The sequence below is a fragment of the Antechinus flavipes genome, chromosome 2 (genome assembly GCF_016432865.1).
Source record: "Antechinus flavipes isolate AdamAnt ecotype Samford, QLD, Australia chromosome 2, AdamAnt_v2, whole genome shotgun sequence".
In the NCBI taxonomy this organism is placed as follows: Eukaryota; Metazoa; Chordata; class Mammalia; order Dasyuromorphia; family Dasyuridae; genus Antechinus; species Antechinus flavipes.
In genome coordinates, this window is record NC_067399.1 from 259,830,197 (window position 1) to 259,854,716 (window position 24,520).

At 44.8% G+C, this 24,520-nt stretch overlaps 3 protein-coding genes across 4 annotated transcripts in view; 1 reads left to right on the forward strand and 2 right to left on the reverse strand.

Moving 5' to 3' along the window:
- The first annotated feature begins 1,032 nt into the window (after window positions 1–1,032).
- DPP7 (dipeptidyl peptidase 7) lies at window positions 1,033–17,189 on the forward strand. The gene is made up of 13 exons (XM_051976919.1): window positions 1,033–1,221; window positions 4,081–4,188; window positions 4,720–4,859; window positions 5,446–5,609; window positions 7,306–7,441; window positions 7,814–7,895; window positions 8,322–8,488; window positions 9,204–9,264; window positions 14,055–14,173; window positions 14,280–14,436; window positions 14,704–14,768; window positions 15,181–15,251; window positions 16,423–17,189. Exons 1-13 carry the CDS (start codon window positions 1,071–1,073, stop codon window positions 16,514–16,516), a joined length of 1,515 nt encoding a protein of 504 aa, XP_051832879.1. The 5' UTR covers window positions 1,033–1,070; the 3' UTR covers window positions 16,517–17,189.
- LOC127549104 (kelch-like protein 13) lies at window positions 10,152–14,048 on the reverse strand. The gene is made up of 5 exons (XM_051976918.1): window positions 13,081–14,048; window positions 12,603–12,940; window positions 11,859–12,111; window positions 10,933–11,093; window positions 10,152–10,616 (listed from the first exon to the last, which is right to left on the reverse strand). The coding sequence occupies exons 1-5, from the start codon at window positions 13,580–13,582 to the stop codon at window positions 10,230–10,232; spliced, it is 1,641 nt and encodes a 546-aa protein (XP_051832878.1). The 5' UTR covers window positions 13,583–14,048; the 3' UTR covers window positions 10,152–10,229.
- A 1,700-nt stretch (window positions 17,190–18,889) lies between the features above and the next one.
- The window catches only part of MAN1B1 (mannosidase alpha class 1B member 1), a 36,803-nt gene continuing 31,172 nt past the window's right edge, over window positions 18,890–24,520 (reverse strand). For both annotated transcript variants that reach the window (XM_051976916.1, XM_051976917.1), the window contains 2 exons: window positions 24,309–24,440; window positions 18,890–21,832 (listed from right to left, as the gene is read on the reverse strand). In XM_051976916.1, coding sequence (XP_051832876.1) covers window positions 21,632–21,832; window positions 24,309–24,440 — 333 coding nt within the window. In that variant the 3' untranslated portion in view covers window positions 18,890–21,631. The remainder of the gene's footprint in view (window positions 21,833–24,308; window positions 24,441–24,520) is intronic.

Sequence of the window (24,520 nt, forward strand, 5' to 3'; positions counted from 1 at the left end):
GACTAAAAATGTATATGCTTTAATTAAACATACTTTTATTGCTAAAAAATACACTTTTAATTTTCTTCAAGAACTTTTCCTTTGCATTGGCAAGTTGGCTAATTTGGTGCAGGAGGCCTAGCTTTTGGCATGTCAGCTTTTAACATTATTGTTCCCATTTTACAGTTGAGGAAACTGAGGCAAGTAGAGGCCAGTTGACTTGGCCAGGGTTACACAGCTAGCAAGCTTCTCTGGTAGTCTTAAAAACCAGGTCTTCCTGATTTCAGGCCCAGGTCTCTACCAGGTTTACTGCCACCAGTTGTAGGGACCTTGGGGATACAGAGCCAGGGCAGTTTATTGAATGGGGGGCGGGGAGGGAGACGGTCATCTTTGTCCTTGACTGGCCCGGCCTTGGGGGCTCTGACCGTTCCAGTGTGACTCTTGCCTTCCCCAACCTGGCGAGGAGCCCCAGAGGCGTCCAGCGTGCAAAATCCGCCGCCCCCTGTGGCGTTGGCTGGAGACGCGGGTCCCAATTGGCGTGGCCGGCGCACAGGACACCGCCCTGCCCATGGCCGGAGAGCCGGGCTGCGGTGCAGCACACCTGGGTCCGAGAGCCGCGTGCCCGGAGCCGAAAGTTCTGTGGCTACACACGACTTGACCGCGCTTTGCCTCAGTCTCCATATCTGTGAAAGGAAGGCGTCACCCCCAAGTCTTCCTCCGCGCGCCCCAGCTTTGCTGTGGAAGCACCAAGAGCGCGGAACTCGGGTCAGGTGACCTGGAACTTGAAGATCCACGGCCCAGTAGAGGATGACCTAGAAGATCCATTCACTCCCGCCCCCGCCCCCGGCCTCCCTCGACCAGGGAACCAGCAGGAGGCGCTGCACCCATTGAATGCGTGGGGAATTTGAGCCCACAAATGCTGCGTCCCTTAAAAGGATGGGGAAAATGAGCCAACGGCCGCTGCGCCCATTAAACGGATGTCACCCAGGAAAGAGGAGCCCTGACGTCCGGCGCTCCCACGAGGCTCCGCCCGCCTGACCGGTTTCCTAGTCCGTGGAATCACGTGGGCGTCTGTCATGTGACAGTCGGCTATGTCCCAATCCGGGCGGGCAGAACCGAGGACTGCAATCATGGGCATGGGGAGCCGCGTGTCCGCCGCCTGGAGGGGCCCCAGCCTCACTGTCACCTGGCTGCTGCTGGGGCTGGGGCTGGGCCCGGGCCCGAGCAGCGGGGAGTCCTGGGGTGAGTGGCCACAGCTCCTCCCTTCGTATTTCCAAGACCCTCCCCAAACTCAGCACCCCGAATTTCCCAAGCTCCCTTCTCCGGGAATTGCCCCCCCCAGCGGTCCCCCTTACTTCTGCTCTTCCAGAACAACCCCCAAATTCCCCAGTGCCTCCCCCAAACGCCACGTTCGCAAAGTCCTCCAAGTTCTGCACCCCCAACCCATCTTACCCTGATTCCCTGACCCGTTCCCCTTCGCCTCTCGGAGTGAACTTGACTTTCTCCTCTACTAGAATACAGGGGTAGTCATCGGAGCATACTCTGTACCCGTCATTGTGCGGGCCTACTGTGTGCCAGGCAGGAGCTAGGTGCTGGAGGGACTGGTTCTGTTGCGAGCGAACAGATACAAGGAGAAAGCTAGGGGAGTGCTGGCCAGCAAAGGAGCCCCGCTCTGTGCGGGGGGGAGGGGAAGGGAGAGCAGATAACCGGATTTCTTGGCCGTATTTATTTTCTGGTAACAGACAGCCTGGATGTGAATTGTAAGCCATGACCAGTTAGGTATAACCAGCTTTAGACAGCGCTTTAAAGTTTGCAAAGCGCTTTGATCAGTTACCTCATCTGGGCTTCACAGCAATTCTTTAAGGTTGCTTGTGGTTTTTTGCCCTGTTTTGCTAATTTGAACAAACTAAGGGCAAGAGACATTAAGTGACTTGCCTAGAATCACCACTAAGTGAGCCAGGATTTGAATTCAGTTCTCGGTGACTCCAGAGCCTGCCCTAGTCATGTGCCATCTAGCTTCTGAGTGTTTTTTGTTAGCTAATATCACCTGTAGGACAGTTTCAAAGCTGAATGGATTAATTTGGGAGTGCTGGTGGTGAGGTGGCATCCAAGCCAAGATGCCCAGGTAGGCCCTGGCTTCCTAGTGGTGGATTACTGTATAGGATATCAGCACATCTTGAAGCTCTGTATAGTGCCCTCTCTCCCTCTCTCTCTCCTCCCTCCCTCCTTCTCTTTCTCTCTTTCTCCCTCTCTTTGTCTCTCTCTTTGTCCCTCTCTCTGTCTCTCCCTCCCTCTCTCAGTATCTTCCTTCTCTTTCTCCCTCCCTCTCTTTGTCTCTGTCTCTATCTCTTTATCTCCCCCTTCTTTCTCTCCCTTCTCCCTCTCTCGTCTCTCTCTTTCTGTCTCTCTCTTCTTCCCTCTCCCTCTTCTTCTCTCCCTTTCTCCCTGTCTCTCTGTGTGTCCATCTCTCCTCTCTTAATCTGTCTCTGTATACACATACACACATCCACACCCCTAATTTCTTCCCGGAATCCGCATGCCATGTTGTCACCATGCTGACAACTCCACCTGGATCACTATTTCAAATAAAGCATATCCAAAAAATTCTTTCTATTTCCCCTCAAACCTTCCCCTCTTCCAACCTTCTTTATTTCTGTTTAGGGCACCATTGTTCTTTCAGTCATCCAGGTTTGCAAACTCAATCATTTTTGTAGCTCTTTACTATCTCTTGACTTAGTTTTCTAATATTGTCAACTAGTTTTAGAATGTGATTTATTTATGAATTCCTCTATTATTTATTTATTTTTTATGTTTAGTTGTCTGTCGATCATACCCAACTCTTTGTGACCCCATTTAGAGTTTTCTTGGCAAAAATACTGTGTGATTTGCTTTTTTCCACTCCAGCTCATTTTACAGATGAGGAAATTGAAGCAAAGAGGGTTAAGTGATTTGCCCAGAGTCACCCCCTAGTAAGAGTCTGAGGCCACATTTGAACTTGGGGAAGATGAGTCTTCAGTGGCACAATCACTAGGCACATCTTGGTCTTCTCCCTCAGTGATCTCACTCGTGTCTCCTTACTTGTCTCCACTCACACAGCTTTTACCCAGGCACTCATTACCTCTGGCCATTGCAGTAGATTCTTTAGACCATTTTCCAAAACACTGTCCAATTGAGACTCCTAAAACACTCCCCACTCAAGAATCTTCTGTGACTCTTTCTTGCCTCTAGGATAAAATATGAAATACCCATCCTGGTATTTGAGGCTTCCTATCACCTGCATTTCCAATATCCATATTACTCCCTTCCACACCCTCCATTTCACTTAAGCTGGCCTGATAGTTGTTGCCTGTTTCCTTATAACATTTCCTTTCTCCCTTCCATGTCTTTGCACTGCCAACCTCTCTCCCCTCCCCCGCCATGTCTGGAAAGCACTCGCTCATATCTGTCCTTTCATAGCTTCTTTCAGCCTAACTCAGGTGCCTTCTTCCATGAGTTCTTTCTGGAGTGCCTCAGCTTTATCACTCTTTATCTTTTGAAAAGTATATAACTTGTATATAACTTGAATATATATATACATACATATGTATATATGTATGTATGTGTGTATATATATATATATATACTTGTATATAACTTGAATCTGTGTGTGTTATTGCTCTCCAGGAGAATGTAAGCTTTTAAGACCAGAACTATTTCATCATTGTTTCCCAGCACCAAGCACTGTACTTTGCATCTAAGCAGATGATGTTTGTTGAATTGAAACGAATCCCCTTCCCAAATCTTTCCCCCAAACTTTGATGAGCTGGTGAGTTCTTAAGAAGGTTTCAGAATTTAGAGGTCAGCCTCCTAGCAGCCCCACCAAAATGGATTTCCTGACCTCTTAAATCCCATCCCTGCCTTCACTTCCCTGTCTTTCCCTGTGCACACATAACCTTGCATTCAGCTCCCTTACCATTCCTTCCCCTGAGGTTATCTCCTTTCTTTCCCCTTGGCTTCTTAGCCTTTCTACCTGCATCACCCCAAGGTGTCCTCCAAGCCCTGAGTCCCAGGTCCCTTGGCTGGCATAGCTGCTAATCCAGTATGGCCCTTCCCCTGTTCAAGGAGCCTCCCAAGTGGACTTCCAAGAGCGATACTTTGAGCAGATTTTGGATCATTTCAACTTTGAAAGTTATGGCAACAAAACATTCCTCCAGCGGTTCCTGGTGACAGGTGAGGTCTGGCAAAGAAAATGGGGCAGGGGGATCCCACCTAGGGCCCTCCCCACAGAAATAATTACTATACACAAACACACACACGCACACACACAATTTTGTACATACATGTATACACATATTGGCTGAATAGTTGAGAATATGGATAGTTAAGTATGGGTAGTGGAAGACTCACTTCTCCAGGCTGGCTTTCTGCAAACTGTTCAGCCTAGAGAGGCCTGTGAATGGGGAAACTTCAGGGCCTCTGTGTGATACCTCAGCCTGCCCTGTAGAACATAAGCCCCTTGAGGGGAGAGACTGTTTTGGTTTAGTTTGGATCCCCTGTGGATTAATCATTTTTTTTTTTTTGAAATTAACTAGTCTTAGGGCTCCTGGGAGTGTGGGGTGAGAAGAAATCTAGCTTCTGATTTAAAGTCCAAATCTGATTTTCTTAAACTACAACAAGCCTTTTCCCTGAAGGGGACACCTTAGAATGTTTTCTTTGATGGTTAGAGAATGTCCTATCTCTTTCTCTTGGTCTGTCTTACAGAGAAGTTCTGGAAGAAGGGAACAGGACCAATATTTTTTTATACGGGAAATGAAGCTGATGTCTGGGCCTTTGCCAGTAACTGCGATTTCATTCTGGAGCTAGCATCAGTTGAGAAGGCTCTGGTCATTTTTGCTGAACATGTGGGTATGGTGTGACTGTTTCTGAGGCTTGGGGCTCTTTCCTGGTCAGGTAACAGGAGACTGACTCTCCAGTCAAGAAGAAGAACAGATCATGCCCTTAATTTTCTCCCTTTGAGGTATATTTTGGTTCATCTCACTGCAGCTCTGCTTTTTATCAGGACATCAGCCATTGGGCCCAAGGACAGTCTTTTTGTCTGGCCCCTCTTCAGAAAGTCCTGATAGAATCAACTTCTATTCAGGCTTTAAAAGAAAAGTTGTCTATTTAGTTATTTTCATTCAGTTCACAATCAGATAGTTATGTTTTGTTTACAGTTGGAATGAAAATATTTTGAATAGTTTTTGGTACCTGAAAGATATAATCTGGCTCCTGGTATACTCCATTCCTGCCATCATCATATTTTAACAGGCTGGGATCTGGCAAAAACCCTTTGGTACTCAGAAAGGAGATTGAGTTACTCTATGCAGTGGATGTGCTGTGACCTCATGAGACCTACCGGGGTCAACTTAATGGTCTTGGCCAGTCGGGCCAGATGGTGGGCTGAGATGGGATTCTGGGCTCAATCTGGTTTTTGTTCTTATTCTCCAGCGCTACTATGGAAAGTCCCTTCCATTTGGGGTCCAGTCCACCAGAAAGGGAAATACAGCTCTGCTTACAGTAGAGCAGGCCTTGGCTGACTTTGCTGTGCTGATCCAGGCTCTGCAAAAGGAGTACAAGGCTGAAAACGTGTCTGTTATCACCTTTGGAGGCAGGTATGTTCCTAAGGAGCCACGTGGTTGCCAAGGGACAGCAGATATTTCCCAAGCTTAACCTTTGGGGTAAATCTCAAATACAGGGGCCTTCTAGACTCAGCCCCACTGGCCTTACGAGTCTCAAGACTTTTCCTCTGTGCCCTTTACCTTATCTAAAGATAGAATCTCAGTGCCTACTTTATCAGAAGTTGCTAGTAGAGTGGAACACTACAGCACAGTTTGGGGGATGTGTCAGCTCTCTGGTTTTCCTAAATGGTCTGCCCTGGTTCTGGCTTCCAAGGGATAATCCAAACTCTAGAATGGGCTGATTATATTCAGTCCCTGCTACCTCTCTGCCAGTTGGTGACACTTAGAAATGAAGATCCTATTGGATATTGGATGTTTTGTACTGGATATACCCTAGGCATAATAAACTCAACTTAGAATGAAAATAATTAAATCCAAAACAACTCACTAACTCTTCCTCCCAAACTCAGCATCAGCCAGACTTCCATATTTCTGTTGGGGACATCATCATCCTTTCAGCCACTTGGGTTTAAAACCTTACTCATCCTTGATGCTTCCATCTTACCCCTACATCCAGTATCCCCTTCTCCCCACTGTCACACCCACAGCTCATCCCCTCATTGACTTTTCCCCTGGATTATTGCACTTGCCTCTTGGTGGATCTTCCTTCCTTAAGCCTCCTTTTGCTCCAAGCCATTCCTTCATGAAGCTGTCAGTGCTTACTCAGCCCTTACTCCATCACTCAGTAGCCTGCCATGGCTCCTTAGTACCCCAAAGAGCAAATTCTTTGTTTGGATTTTCATGACCTGGCTTCAGCCTGTCTTCCCAGGCTTATTAAACTTTACTCACCATCACATTTTCTCCATTTGAGCCAAACTGATCCTCTTGCTATTTCTCATCTATTTCCTCTCAGAGCCTTTGTCCTGTCTCTTTGCCATTCCAGGAGTACATTTCCTCCTCCCCTTTGTTTTAGAATCCTGGTTTTGTTCAAGGCTCAGCTCAAGCACCATATCATACATATAACCCTTCCTGATCCCTCCAGCTACCTGTGCCTTTAACTCAAAATCTTCCTGTATGGATTCTGAACCCCCGGCCTATTTCCTCGAGGACAGGGGCTCTTGGCACACTGCTTGGCCCAAAGGAGCTGCTTTTATAAAATGCTCGTTGTTTGGCTGCTGAGAATACCTGCCTTTGGAAGATACAATTTTTGTTTCTCTTGTGAAGTCATTTTATTTAATTCTCCCAACACTCTCTAGAAGAGAAATGAGTATTCCTGTCTTCAGATAAAGAAACTGAAGGCCAGAAAGACTACAGGGACCTGTCCCAGACTCAGGAGGACTTCTTGTGGGTTCTAAAATTCGTTCTGTGCCCCTGTTCTTCTTGGGTGATTGTGGCTGCTCTCTGGGCATGGTAGTGGAAGACGGCACATATGACAGATATTGCAGTAGAGTAGGCTTTGAAGAATGGGTGGAATTGCAATAGTAATACCAGCTCCTTTTCATGAAGGATTTCACAATTCAGACACTCTGCATTTAGTGAAGTAGATAGCACCAGTGTCATAACCCCCATCTTATATTGGAGTATTTCCAGTGGAATAGTAAGGGTTTCGACCTGGCAGGAGGAGAGGGATGTGTTCGGGAGAGTCAGGAGGCAGGAGTATCTCAGGCAAAGCCTTCTCTTGTCTCCCCAGTTATGGAGGGATGCTCAGTGCCTACATGAGGATGAAGTACCCCAACCTAGTGGCTGGGGCACTGGCTGCCAGTGCTCCTGTGCTCTCCATTGCTGGCATTGGGGACTCCAGCCAGTTCTTCAGAGATGTTACTGCTGTAAGTTGGACCGGCCCCCCCAGTCTGCAGGAGCCTTTGTGGTCCCAGCAGCAGCCCTTGCCCAGAGGTTGGCACCTCCTGGCATTATGTAGCCAGCAACCCTTTAACAACCTCATATTATACTCATCCATGTACTTGTATCCCACGGACTAGCATGTGAGCTCCTTACAAGGATTGTTTTATTTTTGCCTTAAAATGTTGAATTACATTGAATTGGGGTCATTATAGATCCTTCCATTACAGCTCACCTCTGTGCCCTGCACTGCCATAACTTTCCCCAGGGCAAAGGCACAGGGTTTGGCTTGAAGCAAGAAATAAACGGGGAATTCACATGCTTTGGGCTTTTCCTCCCTCTCCCCCTCCTTCCCCCAGGACTTTGAGAACTATAGCCCCAAATGTGCGCAGGGTGTGCGAGAAGCCTTCAGACTGATCAAAGACCTGTATCTTCAGCAAGGTAACAGTAATAATTCTTCCCCATGTCAGTAGTTTCCTATATACCAAACTATTTGGTAATTGAGTATCTCTGAACAGAAGCAAAGCTGGGAATGTAGCCTCATTTCAGTAATAAAACCCCTGAGGCCACAGGTCACCTGCCCAGGTCACAGTGAGTTGGCAGTACAGAGTCCTGGGTCCCAATTCCTTGTTCACTGCTCCTTCCCCTGAACGATCCTGCCATAGGCATTAGTGGTCATTGCTCCGTGGGGTGAGAAAATTGCCCAGGACTCAGGAGCCCGTCTTACTACCACCCTGACTTGGACCCTGAGCTGGCTGAGGGGAAAATGTGCACATTAGATTCAGAATACCATCTTAGCTCCTTTTGCTCAGACAATACCCTCCGCTTGGGATGTGATGACTGGAACATTTCTTCTCCTCCTCAAAGCCTTTGACAAAATCAGCCAGGAAATGGGTACTTGCACGCAGCCTTCAAGTGACTCAGCCATCACCCAACTGTTTGAGTTTGCCCGAAATGCCTTCACCATGATCACAATGATGGACTACCCCTACCCCACTGATTTCATGGGCCATTTCCCAGCCAATCCTGTCAAGGTAAGGAGTCCCAGGAGCCATTGGATGTTGGGGGAGAGAGTGGAAAAATATCTGCCGGAGCTACCCGCAACACAAGCTGGGGACTCTTGTTCTTAAAGAACAAAATCCCAGCAGATAGAAAGAGGCAGAGATTTGTGGCAAGATGTTCCTGGCTAGGTCCACGGCCACAACAGCTTCCCAAAACAAGGATAAGGAGGAACAATGAATCCAGGCTGAAGTCCAGATGCTTCTAAGTTTAAAACTTAGAGGATTGAGAACTGAAGGGAATCTGACAGAGCAGCTATTCCTCATTTTACAGAGGAACTTGAAGTGACTGACTGGAATCACATAGGCAACAAACAGCAGAGCTGGGATTCAGACTCAAGGCTTTTGTTAAGTGACTGGCCCAGGATCACACAGCTAGGAAGTATTAAGTATGAGGCCACATGGTGCCATTTAGCTACCCCAAGACTCAAGGCTTTTTAAAAAGAAATAGATTTTGTTTCTACCATCACTTCTCCTACTGCCTTCATAACCCAGGGTATGAGCCATCCAAATTTTATCTAGGGACCAAAGTTCTCTACCATATCAGCAAGATCATTCTCCCAGTTTGTGCCAGAGATAATGAAAGTAGAAGAAGACTATGGTCCTGGAATTCTTGTGTCTCCGCCTCAGTTCCTGAACTCTGTTCTCCACTAAGATAAGTAGGGAGACTGACCAACATGTCTCTCACCAGGTGGGATGTGATCGGCTCCTTCGTGCAAAGAACCAGATCCAGGGGCTCAGGGACCTGGCCGGTAAGTCTTCACTTCCCCATGATGAGCTGGGTCTGTAAGTCTCCTAGGTGGAAGGGATTCTGCCAATTCCCTCCCCCTAGTGCAGACAAATTTTGAATGGCCATTCCTGGGCTGGTGTATTCTGTGAGAAATCAGGTTTAGGGCTGGTTGAGGATTTCATGTTCACACAGCAGAGTTGTTTCATGGTGTAATCCCAGCACTCTCTGGCCAGCTGTTCCTTTTACTCTCCTTTTTACTGGCACCCCAGCCTGAGCAGAGAAGTGGCAAGGAAACCATCAGGGAGGGGAGAAAAGGGCAGAGATGATAGTAAGGGGGGTGCAGGAGGAACAATAAGGAGTAGGGAAGAGTAGAAAGGAGAGCTCACAACAGCAGGAATGCTGGCCTGGGAGTCGGGGAGACATCCAGATACCTCCTAAGTACATGACTTTGGGCAAGTCTGGTGTTAGAGTACTTGTGTTTCCTCATGTGTAAAAATGGGAATAATAGCCCTTACCTCATGGGAGGATCAGGTATATGAAGTGCTTTGCAAAACATTGTTATGTGAATGCTTGCGGTCACAGATTGTCCTAGGCCAGCCCCATCATTTTACAGGTGAGGGCCAGGGGGAGAGGAGCCATCTCAGCTTGCTGACTAGCAGCTTTAGGGAGATGTGTTGTGGCAATGTCTCAGTTACTGAGGCCCTGAAATGCATAGGGAGTAGTAGTGGGGAGCTGTCCCTTGAGCCCTCCCTCTGCCCTCGCCCAGGGCTCTGATGCTCAGCCACACCTGTGCCTGTCATCTCTGTTCTGGGTTGTACCCCTAAAGGTCAGTGTTGGAACTGGTGATGCCGGAGTCCAGGACTCCCCCCTCCACTTGTTTTGCCCAACAACCCTACTAGGGCACCTGGATTGAGTTGTGTTCATCTTTATTTTGTAGTTCACTGGTACCCATGTGGGCACACTGATGCTCAGAGGAGGGAGGCTAGATTAAGGTGGGCAGCCTTTCTCCCTCACTGGTTGTAACTTTGCTGCAAGCCTTGTCTGCTCTTCATTGGTAATTCGATTTAGGGAGGTTTCTCTCCCGTGGAGCTGGAACTCCACAGGAGGTAGAGCAAAGATGCAAGAAGCATGATCTAGCAGTGGCTGTGGCAGGAAGCCCACCTCCTGCCAGGCCCAGCCCGCTGGCTTGGACACCAGGACTGTAGCCTCCTTGGTCCTGGTGCCCAGAAAGCCCCCACCTGTGACATAGAGCTGGTCCTCATGCCCAACCATGCTCAGCTGGCACCGGCCCAGGGAGATAAGACGCAGAACTGTCCACTGGTCTGTGCTTGGGCTGTAGCACTCTGTCTCAGCAACATGGATCCATGCCCCTGCCTGTGCACATGAGTGGTTATCAGTCATATCTCGCTGCCTGAACTTTGGAGCCCCCGGAGTTCCCAAGAATACCAGGATTCTCAGGGCCTTATGGTGTGATTATCAGGAGACCTGGATTCTGGCTATCCCATGAGCTATCTGCATGACCTTAAGGACTCCTGTGAGATCTCAGTTTTTTCATCTATAAGATGGAAATGAGTTTGGAGATGAATGGGGTGGGTTACAATACTTAGTGGCTGGCCCTCTATGCAACCCTTGCTCAGTTAAACTAAGCCCAACCCTCCCCTACACTTCAGGTTCTCTCCATGACACTCACTGGGCTAAGGGTCCGGCCTCCAACACAGAAAAGGGTGTTCCTGGAAGCTGCAAGGCTGTGTTCACAGCGGGAGAAAGTCAGTGGGTGGTTGGGAATCCAGCGATGCAGACGTGGAAGGTAACTGCTCACTAGGTTTAAGGTCTTACCCGAAGAGAAGCCACCTTGGAAGGGAAAAAATGGGCAAGGCAGAATGAGAGAAGTCATATAGTTCTGAACCTCTGGGGAACTCTAAATCCCTCATATTTAATAGGGCAGACATGGTTCTGGAGACTTGGTTCCCAGAGCCTCCATCCCATCCTGCCCTATCCCAGCTTTCCCTTATGATCCTTTATAAGTGACATGGTTTATCTAGACCAGGAGTTCTTACCCTGGGGTCCATGAATGGTGCTCTCTCCCTCTCTCCTTCCCTTTACCCCATATGTCTGAATACATATATACATACATACCTGTATATGAAGATGTGTGTGCATGTGCACGCATATAGCTATGTATAAAGTCTTACTCTCAAGTGCAGTTTAAGTAACTTTCAATATGAGGAGTTTCCTTTAATCTAGATACTTTATTTTTTGCATTAAAAGAAACACTATTTGGAGAAAGTGTATATAGGCTCTACTAGACTGCCAAAGGGATCAGTGTTACAAGCTTAAGAGCCCTTGACTCTACCCCACCCCTGGGGAGCTTGCTTTATGTTTTTAGACTAGACTGTTTACTAGAAAGTGGATTTCTTGTTTCTTTTCCATATACTAGTGTTATGTACTCGGTCCCCACACTTGTTTAAGCTCCCATCGGGGGTCAAAGTTTGGATACCATTCCTGTCTAAGCTTGGCCTCTCTCTCTGTCCATTCTTCTGTCCCACCCAACCCCCCATTCCGCCTGTCCTTCCTCAGTTTCTCCAAGGAAGGGAAGCCATTTTTCAGGTAGCTCACCTGCTATATAGAGAAGGCCCTCATGTGTGGTTCCAGCATGGTCAGCCACAGGCAGAGGGAAAGGCACCAGCCACGTCCAGGTGTCTTGAACGGGCTTGTAAGCCTCCACAGTGCTAGTGAGCTTCCCCAGAAGTGTCCCGCCGCCTACAGCCACAATCGCCTCGCCCAGCACGGCTGCATGGAATCGGCTTCTCCTCTGGAGCATGCTGGCCACCTGCAGCCAGGTACCATGCTGGGGATCAAATCGAAATACCTAGGGGTCCAGGGAGCACCATGAGCAGAGAGTTGGAGTTCTGGGGCATAGCCTTTCACTTGGCCCTCCCTCCTATTGGATGCCCCATCCAGAAGGGAAATTTGAAGCCCCAGTTATTAGACAGAGGGACCATTTGGATCTCAGGCAGAAGCTGCAGGACAGAGATCCCCAGGCCTGGGATCCCCAGAAAGGGCTCGTGGTGATTTGGGGGATGGAAAAAAGGGCATCACTGGGCTATGACTGCTCTCTTCTCCCCTGACCGGATTCCCAGCTACAGAAGCCCTGCAGTTCAGAGAGTAGGACTGAACGTGTTTGGGAAAGCCCTTGCCCTTTGTAAAGGTCACTGCAGGCGCAGGGAGCTCTCCCCAGGATTCTGAACCTGGCTCTAGCTCGGGCTTCTTGTCTCAGTGTAGCTGGGATCACGCTCTCCAAAGCAGAGCGATATTCAGCTCTGATCGCTTCTACTCTGGGGCCTCAAGTAAAGCTCTCACCTCGCTGGATGGATGCTGGCCAGCTGGGTCAAACTTGGACTGGCCTCCCAGGACATAGAGGAAGCCACTAAGCACAGCCACCGCGTGATTGTACAGTGGTGTGGCCAACTTTCCCATTCGCCTCCAAGTCCCATCAGCCAGCATCATGGCCCACACATCCCCACTGAGCTGGTTGTTGGGTCCACGCCCTCCCAGGACGAGCAGGGTAGGGACAGTAACTTGGGGGCAACCATGTTCAGTCTGCAGGGCTGACTGGGCGCCGACATGCATGTGGTAGCTCAGGGTCTCGGGACAGGTGAGATCAGTCTCCATAGTGGCTGTGGCCAGGACAGGTGGCTCTGTGGGTGACATCAATGGAAAGGGGAGCTGCCCTAGTATCTTGGCAGCCTCTGGAAATCTTACAGGATTCTCCCCCAACCAAGTCAAAATCAGCTCAAACACTGTATCCCTAGCATCCCCATTCTCTCCAGTAACTCACTCAGTGCATCATGTTGCTCATTTCGAGGTTCTTCTGTGACCTTCCCAGGTAGGGCTGTGGTGGTGCCCTGGAAAGCACAGCAGAGGCGAATGGCATCACGAACCAGCAGGACCTCAGCTGCCTGCATTGTCTCCTTGAGGTTGTCTGCTGAAAGATGCAGCTTCCCGGAGTAGATAAAGTTGAGCATGTTCCCCAGCCCTGCAGGCTCAATGCCCTGCAGCTGGACAGTGGTCTCCAGGCCTGCGTGGCCCAGGAAAAGGGCCCGGCAGTAGCAGCTGGCTGAGGCCAGGACTACTCGATGGGCAGGGAAATGGACGCCACCAGCTTCAAGGGTCACATCACATAAGAGCCCCAGCTGCCACAGACCTCCAACTGCTTCTAACAGCTTCTGGGGATATGTGGCTGATCCCACAGGCTGAGCTGCCGACATGGTACTGGCAGGGGCTGCTGACTGCTCTCTCCAAGCTCTTCTCCGAGTCTTCTGGGAAGTTCTTGTCAACATGGAGAAGAAAAGAGGGTCCCGACTGCCATTGGCTTGTTTCAGCCAGACTTAAATGTCATCTGGGCAAGCCTGGACTTGCCTCCTCTTGTTAATATTGGTGGATCCAGGGAGAGGCAAAGTGCCACCTCCAGCAGTGTGTTGTACAGATTAAATTAGCATTTTGATGGGAGGGGGTGGAGCTTGAGACTAGATGAACTGATTTTTTATGGCAAATTCACCTGTTTCCAATAGGACTGGAAAGTGCTTCATTTTGGGAGTATAAAAGACTCCCAAGATTTCCTAGTCCCGTGTTTAAATTCAACTTGTTCTTGAAACACCACTGAGAGGAAAACCTTGAGTACAGTAGTAGGTGTGTGGGAAGAGAAGAATTCATGTGAATTATCTGAAAAGTGAAATTCCCTTATAGCTTCTATCACCTACATGGTCTGAGCCCTGCATGTATGCTCCAAACCCTTTTCTTTCCCTCTTTTAGGACTGTTTTACAATACTTCTGGGACAGAGCCATGTTTTGATATCTATAAACTTTACCACAAATGTGCTGACCCCACAGGCTGTGGCACGGGCCCCAGTGCAGAGGCCTGGGATTATCAGGTACAAGGCTGGGGACAATCAGGAGGGTGACTGACTGGATGGAAACCCTAATTCTCTGCCCTGCCCTGCCCTGCCCCAGCATCTTTTGGAATGGGATCTTTTTCAGGCCTGCACCGAGATCAACCTCACCTTTGACAGCAATAATGTAACCGACATGTTCCCTAAGATCCCATTCACTGATGAGCTTCGAGAGAAGTACTGTTTCACCAGGTGGGGTGTCAGGCCCCGGAAAAGCTGGATGCAGACCAACTTCTGGGGGAAGAGTAAGTCACCGGCCACCTTTCCCCTACACTGTTGTTACATCTTGTGGCGGTAACACCAGTCCATCTTCCATGATTAGAATTCTGATTGTGAGTGTCCTAGCCTACTTGAGGCACTCTTCAAAAAAGAGGGCAACTAGCATTCTTCCATGCCCCGACTTCAGGATTGTACACTCCACCCTTGGCACTTTGCTCAATCATAATAAGCAAACAGACTCTCTTTTCAGTGAGTAAATTTTGGCTTTCACTTCTTTTGCCCATCCTATTCAGATCTCAAAGCTGCAAGCAACATTATATTTTCAAATGGAGATCTGGATCCCTGGGCAGGGGGTGGGGTAAGTATCTGGGAATCCTGTGATTTATGTTGAGGCAGGAAAAGCCATCCCCCCATTCCCTTTAATAAGATTGACAATAGCTTGGGCACCAGCTTCTACTACCCTTCCTTTTTTTTTTTTTTTTGGCCATTGATCAAATCCAGGGATAGGCCTGACCTGCCTAACCTTCAAATCTCCCTGCTCCCATTCTGGTAGGAGCCAGACAAGGCTGGCCCAGCTTTCCCCATTAGGACGGACACACAGGACAAATAACTGAATGAACCTCTTGTCTCTTGGCTACTTCTCCTGAGTGTTGTGAGCACCCCAAAGGTTTTGTATTATAGTGTTCTTCATGAGTTGTTAATTAACATCAGCCCCCATCTTTTTCTGAAAAACTTCCAACTTTACAGAGGGGTTTCCTTCTCCTGAACAGATAAGGAGTAATTTGAGTTCGTCCTTGATCGCTCTCACCATCCAAGGCGGAGCTCATCATCTAGATCTCAGGTAAGGGAGTCTGGGCTTCTTGAATTTCCTCTGTCTGTATTCTGCCCACAAGAGCGAAATCCTACCCCGACAAGAGTACAGAGGATCATATCTTGTTTCTTGGACCATGGTGGATGATACCCTGGGGTCAGCTCTAAGCTTGCAGGTTTTTAGACAGTATACAAAACCAACAGATTTTTATAAAACATTTTATTCGATTGATCCAACTAATAATTAAAGAACCTATTACATGCAAAGAAAACAGAATACAAAAGACAAATAAGACAGAGATTCCTGCCCTAGGGAAATCTAATAGGCTAAATGAAATGATACAGTATGCTACAGAGTGGAATAAAAGTATCAACGAGATTAGGAATGCCTTGATATGTTATGGAGACAAACTTTTGTCTGAAATTGAAGTCTTTGGTTCGAATAGTGCCTCAGAGATACATTGGTTGTTGATTGAGCCAAGTTACGGAACCTTTTGTCAACTCAGGTAATAAAGATTAAGTTACAGAATAGGGGCCCTTGTGCATTGTAGATTGTGTGTTTTCCTGTCACTGAAATCACTAGTTTGGATTCCTTCTCTTCCACCTCTCCCCTCCAAAAAGTAAAAAGTGCTTGTAGGCAGGGAGATCAGAGAATATTTCATGGAATTTACATTTGACCAATATCCTCAAAGATAATATCTCTTAGACAAGAGAAAGTAATTCTCCAATAGGTTGAAATAAATTTTGGACAGTTAAGTCAAGCATTTGTTACTTTGCTAAGTACACACAAGTAAAATAAATACAATCCCTGTTCATCAAAGAGCTTATATCCGAATGGCAGGAGTGAGTGGAGAGACAACACAAGCTGAAGTTGAGGACAGATGTGAAGGGAAGGTAGCATAGCAAAACTCAGTGGTGAAGTCTGGAAAGTAGAGGGGGGGCAAAGTGCAGAGCAGGGGAGATAGCTGAAGTGAAGAGGCAAAGTCTGGAATATGGTTTGGTGGTTAGAATATGATGTGGATGAAATCAAAGTCTAGTTTGATTACCTCTCGGGCCACAGCCTGTATCCCTTACCCCTGCATGTGTCTTGTAATCCTGTTTTCTCTTGCTCTTACCAAACCCTGAGCTTGAAGACCCCCTAAAGGCCTAGCACAAGGCGAAGCAGAGTACTCACCTTTCTTGCCTTGTGTTGTCTGTTCCAGAGGGTCTAATCCAGCAGACCCTGTGTCTGTCATAGAGGTCCGGAAGCTAGAAGCTGCATATATCCACGAATGGGTGAAAGCAGGAAGACATTAACAGTATGACTTCCAAAACTACATTGTGTGGGACTCTCTACCTTCAGTGCCAGCCTCCGGAACAGTTTCTAAAGCCAGGCCTAAAGTGGGGTTTTGGATGTCCCTTTGTACCCAAAGGGAACTTTCAAAGTCTTTAAGATTATCAGATTAGGACTATTGTTTGATACTCAGCCTCCCAGGAGCAAGTTTTGCAAGATCACCATAAGGCTTAGCATATGATCTCTACTGGTCTGACATCTGGGCTGTGAAGAAGTATTTGTATACTGGGTTCTCTCTTAATTGGGCTTAACAAACTCCTTCCCCCTTCTTCCTCTTCCCTGCTTCCCCCCACCTCCCCCACCCCCGAGTTTTCCATTTTAAGGAATCTTGGGGAATGACAGTAATGTATATAGGATTTTCCCTTTTTGCATCCCCTAAAAGTAAAAGCCACAACAAAATACAACCAAAAAAGCTCCACCCTTTACTTTTGGTACTCTAAAGACAGATAAATTGAAGTTACCCTTGGGTAACCTTTGCCATTCCCACCTAGCTGTACTTGAAATTAGAATTTTCTCTTCCCCTACTTCTGAGTAACAAAACAGCACTATGCTATTGCAGAAGGAGCGTTCAGTCAAGAAATGCTTTATATAAACCTGATGGCACATGTAATGAAGAGCAATAAAATTTTACCTGGAGACTTGTGTGCATATTTTTCTAAGAACTTTCGACAAATTAACAGACGTTGATTAGAGAACCAGACATTGCATTAATAGATATGTATAAGTTTACACAAAAATGGGGTGCCTCCATAGTTAGCGTACCTTTAAACTTCTAAAGCTTAATATCACAATTTCATATGCCCTGTTTTGTACAAAAGCAAAACTTCATTGAAGTCAAGGATCCTTTGAGATAGTTAGGGAGTGTCCCATAAAATATGGGGATGGCCAGGAAAACATCAGAACAAATGAACACCTAGAAGTCCCTCTTGATTGGAACATGGGCACTGTGAAAGGGGGGAAGGGGGAAGGAGTATTGAGAAATGAGGTCAGAAAGGTGTGGTAGGTGTGGGGTCAGAGAGTAGAAGTCCTTAAATGCTAGTCTAAGGAGTTTTTGTTTTATCCTATAGGCAATAGGAAATTAATGTGCTCCTGAGCAAGGAAATGCCTTGATTGGGATTAAGGAATGCCAAAAAAGAACCAAGGAACTTAAGGATAACCATAAGGGTGGGCCTTTTCTAGCGCCTAGAAAATTCTATTCTTGTATTTAGAGTTATTTCTGTATGACTGGAATATTAATACCACAGTCCCTTTTGTCTTTCTGCATAAATCCTTTAAGACTTATATAAAATCACAGAATGGTTTGGAGAAATTTTGGCGATGTAGCTATATGCAACATGTACAATTATTTCCCCAGGGAAAAAAAGATGTGCCTATGGCTATGGTTGGCACTGTCGTCCTGTGCCATCCCAGAGGAAGGCCTATGGTTTTGTATTAAATAAGCTCTAAAAGTTAATTTCACATACTGAACTTTGAAAATAAGTACAGATATTTTTCTCTTTCCTTGACATGCTGAATCTTACTAGCACATACTCAGATGAGAGCTGTGGGTAGATGATTTTAGCAGCTATGTGGAGGATGGATGGGAGAGCAGAGACCAACAGATGAGAAAGAGTGTTAAAGAATAACAGTGACAGGTAATGAAGCCCTGAAGAAGGTTACTGTGATGGGAGACAAGGGGCCAAATGCAAAAGATGTACAAATAGAACTGACTCCACTAAGTAACTGGGTATGGAAGGGGACAGAGAAAGAAACGTTTAGGAAGAATATGAGGTCAAAAACATGGAAGACTGGGAGGATGCTAGTGACTTCAGCGGCAAAGAAGTTTGGAAAAGGCAGGTCTTCAGAGAGAATGATAAAGAGATTTTATTTTAGGATCAAAGCGGATCCTAAAAAGCCTTAGTTGGGCTTAATAAATGAAGCCTATATGCAACATTTTAGGAAGATATTATCTGGCAAGTAGTTGAAAACATGTGATTAAGTACAGGGGAGTGATTAGAGCTGGACCTACAGGGTCATCTGTGGGAGTCATCAGTGTAGAGCTGACCAAAGTGTCTTTTTCCTAAAATAAGCTTTTCCTACCAACTTTGCTTAACTACTTAAGATTTGGCTTTTGCTATATGGGTTCAGATATTCATCCCAGGGTACTTTACAATATACCCAAGTATATATATTTATAAATGCAACCTTAAGCCTATATATAATCATTGCCAAATGGTAAACAAAATAAAGCAAACAAAAACATATAACAAAAATGGATAGCATCAGGGAACTAGAAATAACTAAAATTGTGTTACCAGAAAATAGTTGTTGAGGCTTGCAATGAACACAGTACGCAGTTTCTTAAAATAAGTTATAAGTTTAATAAAATGTATAATATAGAACTCCATTATTTGGTGATTCAGAACATGGAATAAAACTCTCCTTTACCCACAAGACCTAGAATTTCTTTTGCACATTAATTTCTGTCTGAATGTGTAATAGATTTTATTGGCCTGTGAGTAAGGAGCCCTGGGTCCTAGCCCAGATCTTTTGATTCTAAGAAACTTAATGCTTTTTTACATTCTGTGGCTATAGATTTACTTTAGCAGTGTCCTCCCACTCTGAGGGCACCAGGGCACATTCTCTCCCTTTGGTTGAAAATGAGGGCATTGGAGATCAAGATGCCACCCAGTCATTTAGTTTTACAGCCAGAAGGAACCAGAGAGATCACCTAGTTCAGTTCTCTCCACTAAGAGCCAGAGACAATGTGCCTTACTCAAAATCAAACAGATACTGGCAGAACTAAGGCTAGAACCCATATCTCCAAACTCAATCAGATTTTCAGTGTTCTTTCTTCACCATGCTGCCTCCCACCTGAATGGTCCTTAGGGAACAATTTTGGCGGGAAAAATTACAATGAGCTTTTGTTGATTGAATAAGTATTAGGAGCTTCTCTGTGGAATTTAGATACCATGAACTTTCTTAAAGTTTCCATAAAGATAGCAAACACCTTCCTCATTAATTTCCTCCCTGAAGTGAAACACTGAATAAAGGAGTACAGAGGTATTCAATTTAGATTCATTTTTGAGGAAGTCATCCAGGAGAAGAATACTTTTAATGAACCATGACGGATCAGCATTAATTCTGCCAGGACTTGATATGTACTCTCTCCTCTGTATTCTCCCACCACTCACTAACACAAAAAAGAAAAGAAAAACCAACTCATGTAACTATTTGCTCCAGGAGACAATGGTGGTATGATAGAACAGAGTTAGGGAAAATACATATATTTATGTAAAGAAAAGGAAAAGGCTACTTATTTATCTAATATCCCATATTCTAATAGCACTTGGTATCTTTTTTTTTTTCACAGTGTACAAAGACCCCCAATGTAGATATAAACCAGATAATGCAGCTTGACTGAAAATGGCTTCCATAGTGCAGATTCCCTCACAGGAATATTCACATCATTCCATGGACCTATATGCAAACCCCATCCATGAATGCACAACCTTCTAAGCATTTAAAAATAAGAGGCCACATATTAGGTCCTGGCAAGATGTCCCCAACTTCTAGTATCAAAGGCTTTATGACATGCTCAAATAAATCCCATTTACTGCAAAAATGACTTTACACATTAGCTATCACTACAAGGAATGATAAACAGTGTTGTCAAAAATTACATATGGTCCCACACAGTTGAAGAGTTTCATCCAATCAGGGAAGAAACTAGTCCATTTAGCAACAAATACTCCAAGCTCTTTCCCAACTTGTAGAAAATTGCTATTTGTACTTTGTGCAGATTGAGGGGTCACTCTTTCCCAAGAGAAGACCTGGAAGGGCTCCACTAATAGCCAGGAAATTAGAAGGCTCTTGGTTCACATGACATTGGCTACCATGAGACTCCATTCTGGGGCACGGATTGTGATCTTTTCTCACTTCTATGTCCGCTACAATTCCTATTTAACCTATGCACATTTGAGGGAATGTTTTAAGAAGCTCATTTAAGGATTCCATGGTTAAATTATGTAATTTCAACAAGTCAATCTTCAAAACAAATCATCCTTTAGAAGAAATGTCCTGTATCCTATCTACACAAGTACTTACTAAAAGAAATAAAACTAAGCAAATAAAAAACCCTTTCAAATACAATTAAGTAAGACATTACAGCTTATAGGAATTTACACTGGCCTGGATTAAGCCTGGTGTACCCCAATGGAGTAATATGGCAAGGGGAAAGAGGAAAGTGAGACAAGGCTGAGTTAAGACTAACTACGCCCTCCTAGCTCAGCACCACAAAGCAGCCTTTCCAGTCAGAATACCTGAGTCTAACTGATACAAATATAAATGTATGAGCAATTTGTGACTTTGTTTCACATTGAATGTTTAAAAAAAAATGCACAGCTACAAAATTATATACCACGGAGCCAAACCAGCAGCAAAATCCATACTTAACTTTCTACGGGGAACCCCATCTCCTTCAAATACATTCACAGTGCTTTCTGAACAAGGCTAGAAAGGCCTCTTAAGTCATTTCTCTTTTCAAATGATTACACTATTTCATCTCAGAGTGAGATCAGAGTGCCTAGAACCACTGCTGAGCACACTGTAATCATATGATAAAGGTGGAATGACTTCTTGCTTATTCCATTTCTAAGTTGGGATCACAACTGTATTCAGAACTACGAGTTGCTGACTTATTATTTCTCATTCTAGCTGAATCTACAATCTGAAAACCTGAGGGGAAAGTAACCCCTAACGCCAGTGTGCACAACTCCCTAAATCAGGGACTCCTAAGGAAAATGGCACAAGGTGGCTCGGGCTCTGGTGGTCCCTCTGGACCAAGCCTCCCACCTCCCATCACTTCAGCCCTGAGTCGAATTTCATCTGGCTCCCAGCAGCTGGGTGCAGCACATACTTCACGGCTGGATTTCTAAGAATGGCTGATTTCTCCAAAGTGGAGAAAGGCTTTCCCATATTTGGTCCTCCAGGAAGGCCTGAAAATTGTGCTGTTTAAAAACCCTGCTCACCTGGGAAAGCCCCTTACCAAGGAGAAGTTGTTCCCCCCTTCACCAGGGTCTGTTTCTCCTGGCCTTCTGTTAAACGGGGACCCAGATGGGAAGAGGATGAGCCTCTGTATTAAATACATATTGGTCAAGGTTGATAAGTTCCATATCATCAGAAAAGAGCAGGAAAAAATACTTCAAGGTTTCTCCCAGAAAGAAGCTTTCCATCTTATCTCTTGGCTGTGGGTTGCTGGGATTCTGGACATTATCGATAGAAGAATAACCTGCAGGGACCTGCAAATAAGAGTCATGTTGTTGTCATCACTTTCACCACAAAAACTAAGCCAGCACCATAATAAAACAAAAGTGGGCAAAAACATCTGGAAGCTATTGTTTAACTAATAGATTTATATTTAAACTATAGACATCTACCAAGGAGGGGCAGCTAAGTGGCACAGTGGATAGAGCATGATCCCTGAAGTCAGAAGGACCCGAGTTCAATTTTGATCTCAGACACTTAACACTTCCTAGCCATGTGACCCTGGACAAGTCATTTAGGGTCAAGTCATTTAATAACCAAATTGCCTCAGGGGGGAAAACAAGAAAGAAAAAGAAATCTACCTAGGAGTTCTCAAATGTATGCAAATTAACCTTCTGCCTAGCCTAGAATAAGAAATTATCAGGGGATCAGAAATATATTCGGAAGGAAAAACCAACCCTTCAGAATGTGAACTTGCCATCAATAAATCCATATTCCCTTTCTGAAGAAAAGTTAACAGTTTTTTATTTCATCAACAGTTAAAAAATTTCATACTGTAATACAATTTACAGCAGGCACTTTGCAGTGTTTTAGAAAGCTCAGCCGGGTTCTGGAAAACAGAGCCTTGGAGATAAGCCCAAAAGGTCAATATTTACTAATCGTAGAACTTAAAAATCTCAATCGATAACAAAAAAATATTTGGAAGAAAAACTAGTTTTCTTTTTACTAACCAAGGTGAATTTCTCCTGTGAATTTATCAAATGTTCCCCTTTTTAAAAAAGGGTCACCCAAAAGACCTTCAATAGATATTCCTTTTACCCCAAACTATGGACAATAATAAAACCTCTCCTGGCTCTAGGATGTCCCAGAACTCAGTTGAGCTGTACCATAAAAACTCCAATAACTACTAAGGGGTAAGAAAAAGGGACAGAACATTTATTAAGTACCTGACAATGTGCCAGGCACTGTGCTAAGTAAGCACTTTACAAATGTCTGCTTTTATTCTCAGAGACTCTGAGCCCTGTGAGGGAAAGCTAAATAAGCAAGAAGCTAATCATTCCCCATTAATGCAGAGGAAACTGGGGCAGACAATGCTCCAGGACCTTGCCCAGGATCACACAGCTACTAAGTATGTGAGGCCCTTTTTTGAACTTAGGTCTTCCTGATTCAAAGTCTAAAGATCTATTCTCTTATATCTCTGGGAGCACCCAAATACACCACATACCATAATATTAGTTTAATCACATGTCACATTAAAAGAGACAAGTTCTACAAGCTGAAAAGAGAAATCTGCAAGAGAAGTGAGAGACCTCAGGATGCAAAAGGAAATCTACATTTCTGGACATAGCTGAGGTGGGGATTTGTTTTGCTTAGGCTGTGCAAATTACAAAGACTTTTTTAATGGGGAGAGAGGCAGAAGAAAAAATCACTCATTTTTTTAAAGTTAAGAAAATACCCTTACACAAATCAAAAATAAATTTCACCCAGAAGCTGAAAGGGACAATTGGACAAATTGCACTTCTGCACATTAAAAAAAACAAAGTAGATTTATGGAGTAAAAGCTTAAAAACAAGAGATTAGAAGAACTCCAGAATAGATTATAGGTGTGCAAGTGAGAGATCAACTACTGCAGGAAAAAAATGTACAAAGAACCTGAATGAACCTGATAATCTCCCAGGCAACTCTCATGTACACACCCCTAAGACCACTTTGGTAATGTACCTGGTATCCTCTTTCTACCACTCTTCCCCAATTATGGAAATTGCCAAAAAAATTTATCCACCTCATTGTAGGTGTAAATAATAATAAGTAAATATAATTACTTACATTTCTATAATTCCTTTAAGATTCACTCAACATTTTATATATTATTATAATTCCCTCCGACTTAATAAGGGATGAACATGCCAAGAAAGGCTCAGAACTCTGGACTTAAATCCTTCTCTATTAAGAACTGAATTCAATTATTGGTCTATAAGAAATGATGAGCAGAATGATTTCAGAAAAGCCTGGAAAGATTTATATAAACTGATCTTGATTGAAGCAAACAAAACCAAGAGAACATTGTACACAGTAACAATGAGATTATGTGATGATCAACTGTGATGGATTTGGCTCTTTTCAGCCATGTGGTGATTCAAGGCAATTTCAACAGACTTGGGATGGAAAATGCCAATCACATGCAGAGAAAGAAGTATGGACACAAATGTGGATCAAAATATAGTATTTTCATCCTTTTTTTTTTTTTTGGTTTCTTTTTTCTTTCCTTTTAGTATTTTCCCCCATTTTGGTCTGACTTTTCTTGCACAACATGACAAGTATGGAAATATGTTTAAAATATGCTAAAAAAATGTTTTAAATATATTTCAAAGGATTGCACATATTTTACCAATATCAGATTACTTACTTCTTGGGAAAGGAGAAAAATTTTGAACACAGTTTTAGACTATTAAAAATAAAAAATAAAAAATAAAAAAAAGAATTCAGAACAGTATGTAAATGTGGCCTTACCCTTGTGTACTTGTTGAAGTTCTGCAAGATCTCCCAGCCCCAGTCTTGGTATTTTTTGTTACCAGTAAACCGATATAAATAGAACAGGCTCTCTATTGTTTCGGGTCGCAGCAGATTATGCCTATCTGAAGACTGTAGAGGAAAAAAAAATTCAGAGTTGGAAGAAAAAGAAAAGTGGGTCATTTTTTCCTTTGCCAGAAGTTTCCAGATCT

What these genes read in the sequence shown, in the direction of transcription:
- LOC127549104 (XM_051976918.1), bottom strand. Translation starts at nt 13,582, where the DNA reads ATGTTGACAAGAACTTCCCAGAAGACTCGGAGAAGAGCTTGGAGAGAG. An exon ending in GCCAGCATCCATCCAGCGAG is followed by an intron (nt 12,112 to 12,602) that starts GTGAGAGCTTTA and finishes CTGGACCCCTAG; the next exon opens with GTATTTCGATTTGATCCCCA. An exon ending in GAGGCCGGACCCTTAGCCCA is followed by an intron (nt 10,617 to 10,932) that starts GTGAGTGTCATG and finishes TCATGTGCACAG; the next exon opens with GCAGGGGCATGGATCCATGT.
- DPP7 (XM_051976919.1), top strand. Translation starts at nt 1,071, where the DNA reads ATGTCCCAATCCGGGCGGGCAGAACCGAGGACTGCAATCATGGGCATG. An exon ending in AGACCTGTATCTTCAGCAAG is followed by an intron (nt 7,896 to 8,321) that starts GTAACAGTAATA and finishes TCCTCCTCAAAG; the next exon opens with CCTTTGACAAAATCAGCCAG. An exon ending in TCCCAGCCAATCCTGTCAAG is followed by an intron (nt 8,489 to 9,203) that starts GTAAGGAGTCCC and finishes GTCTCTCACCAG; the next exon opens with GTGGGATGTGATCGGCTCCT.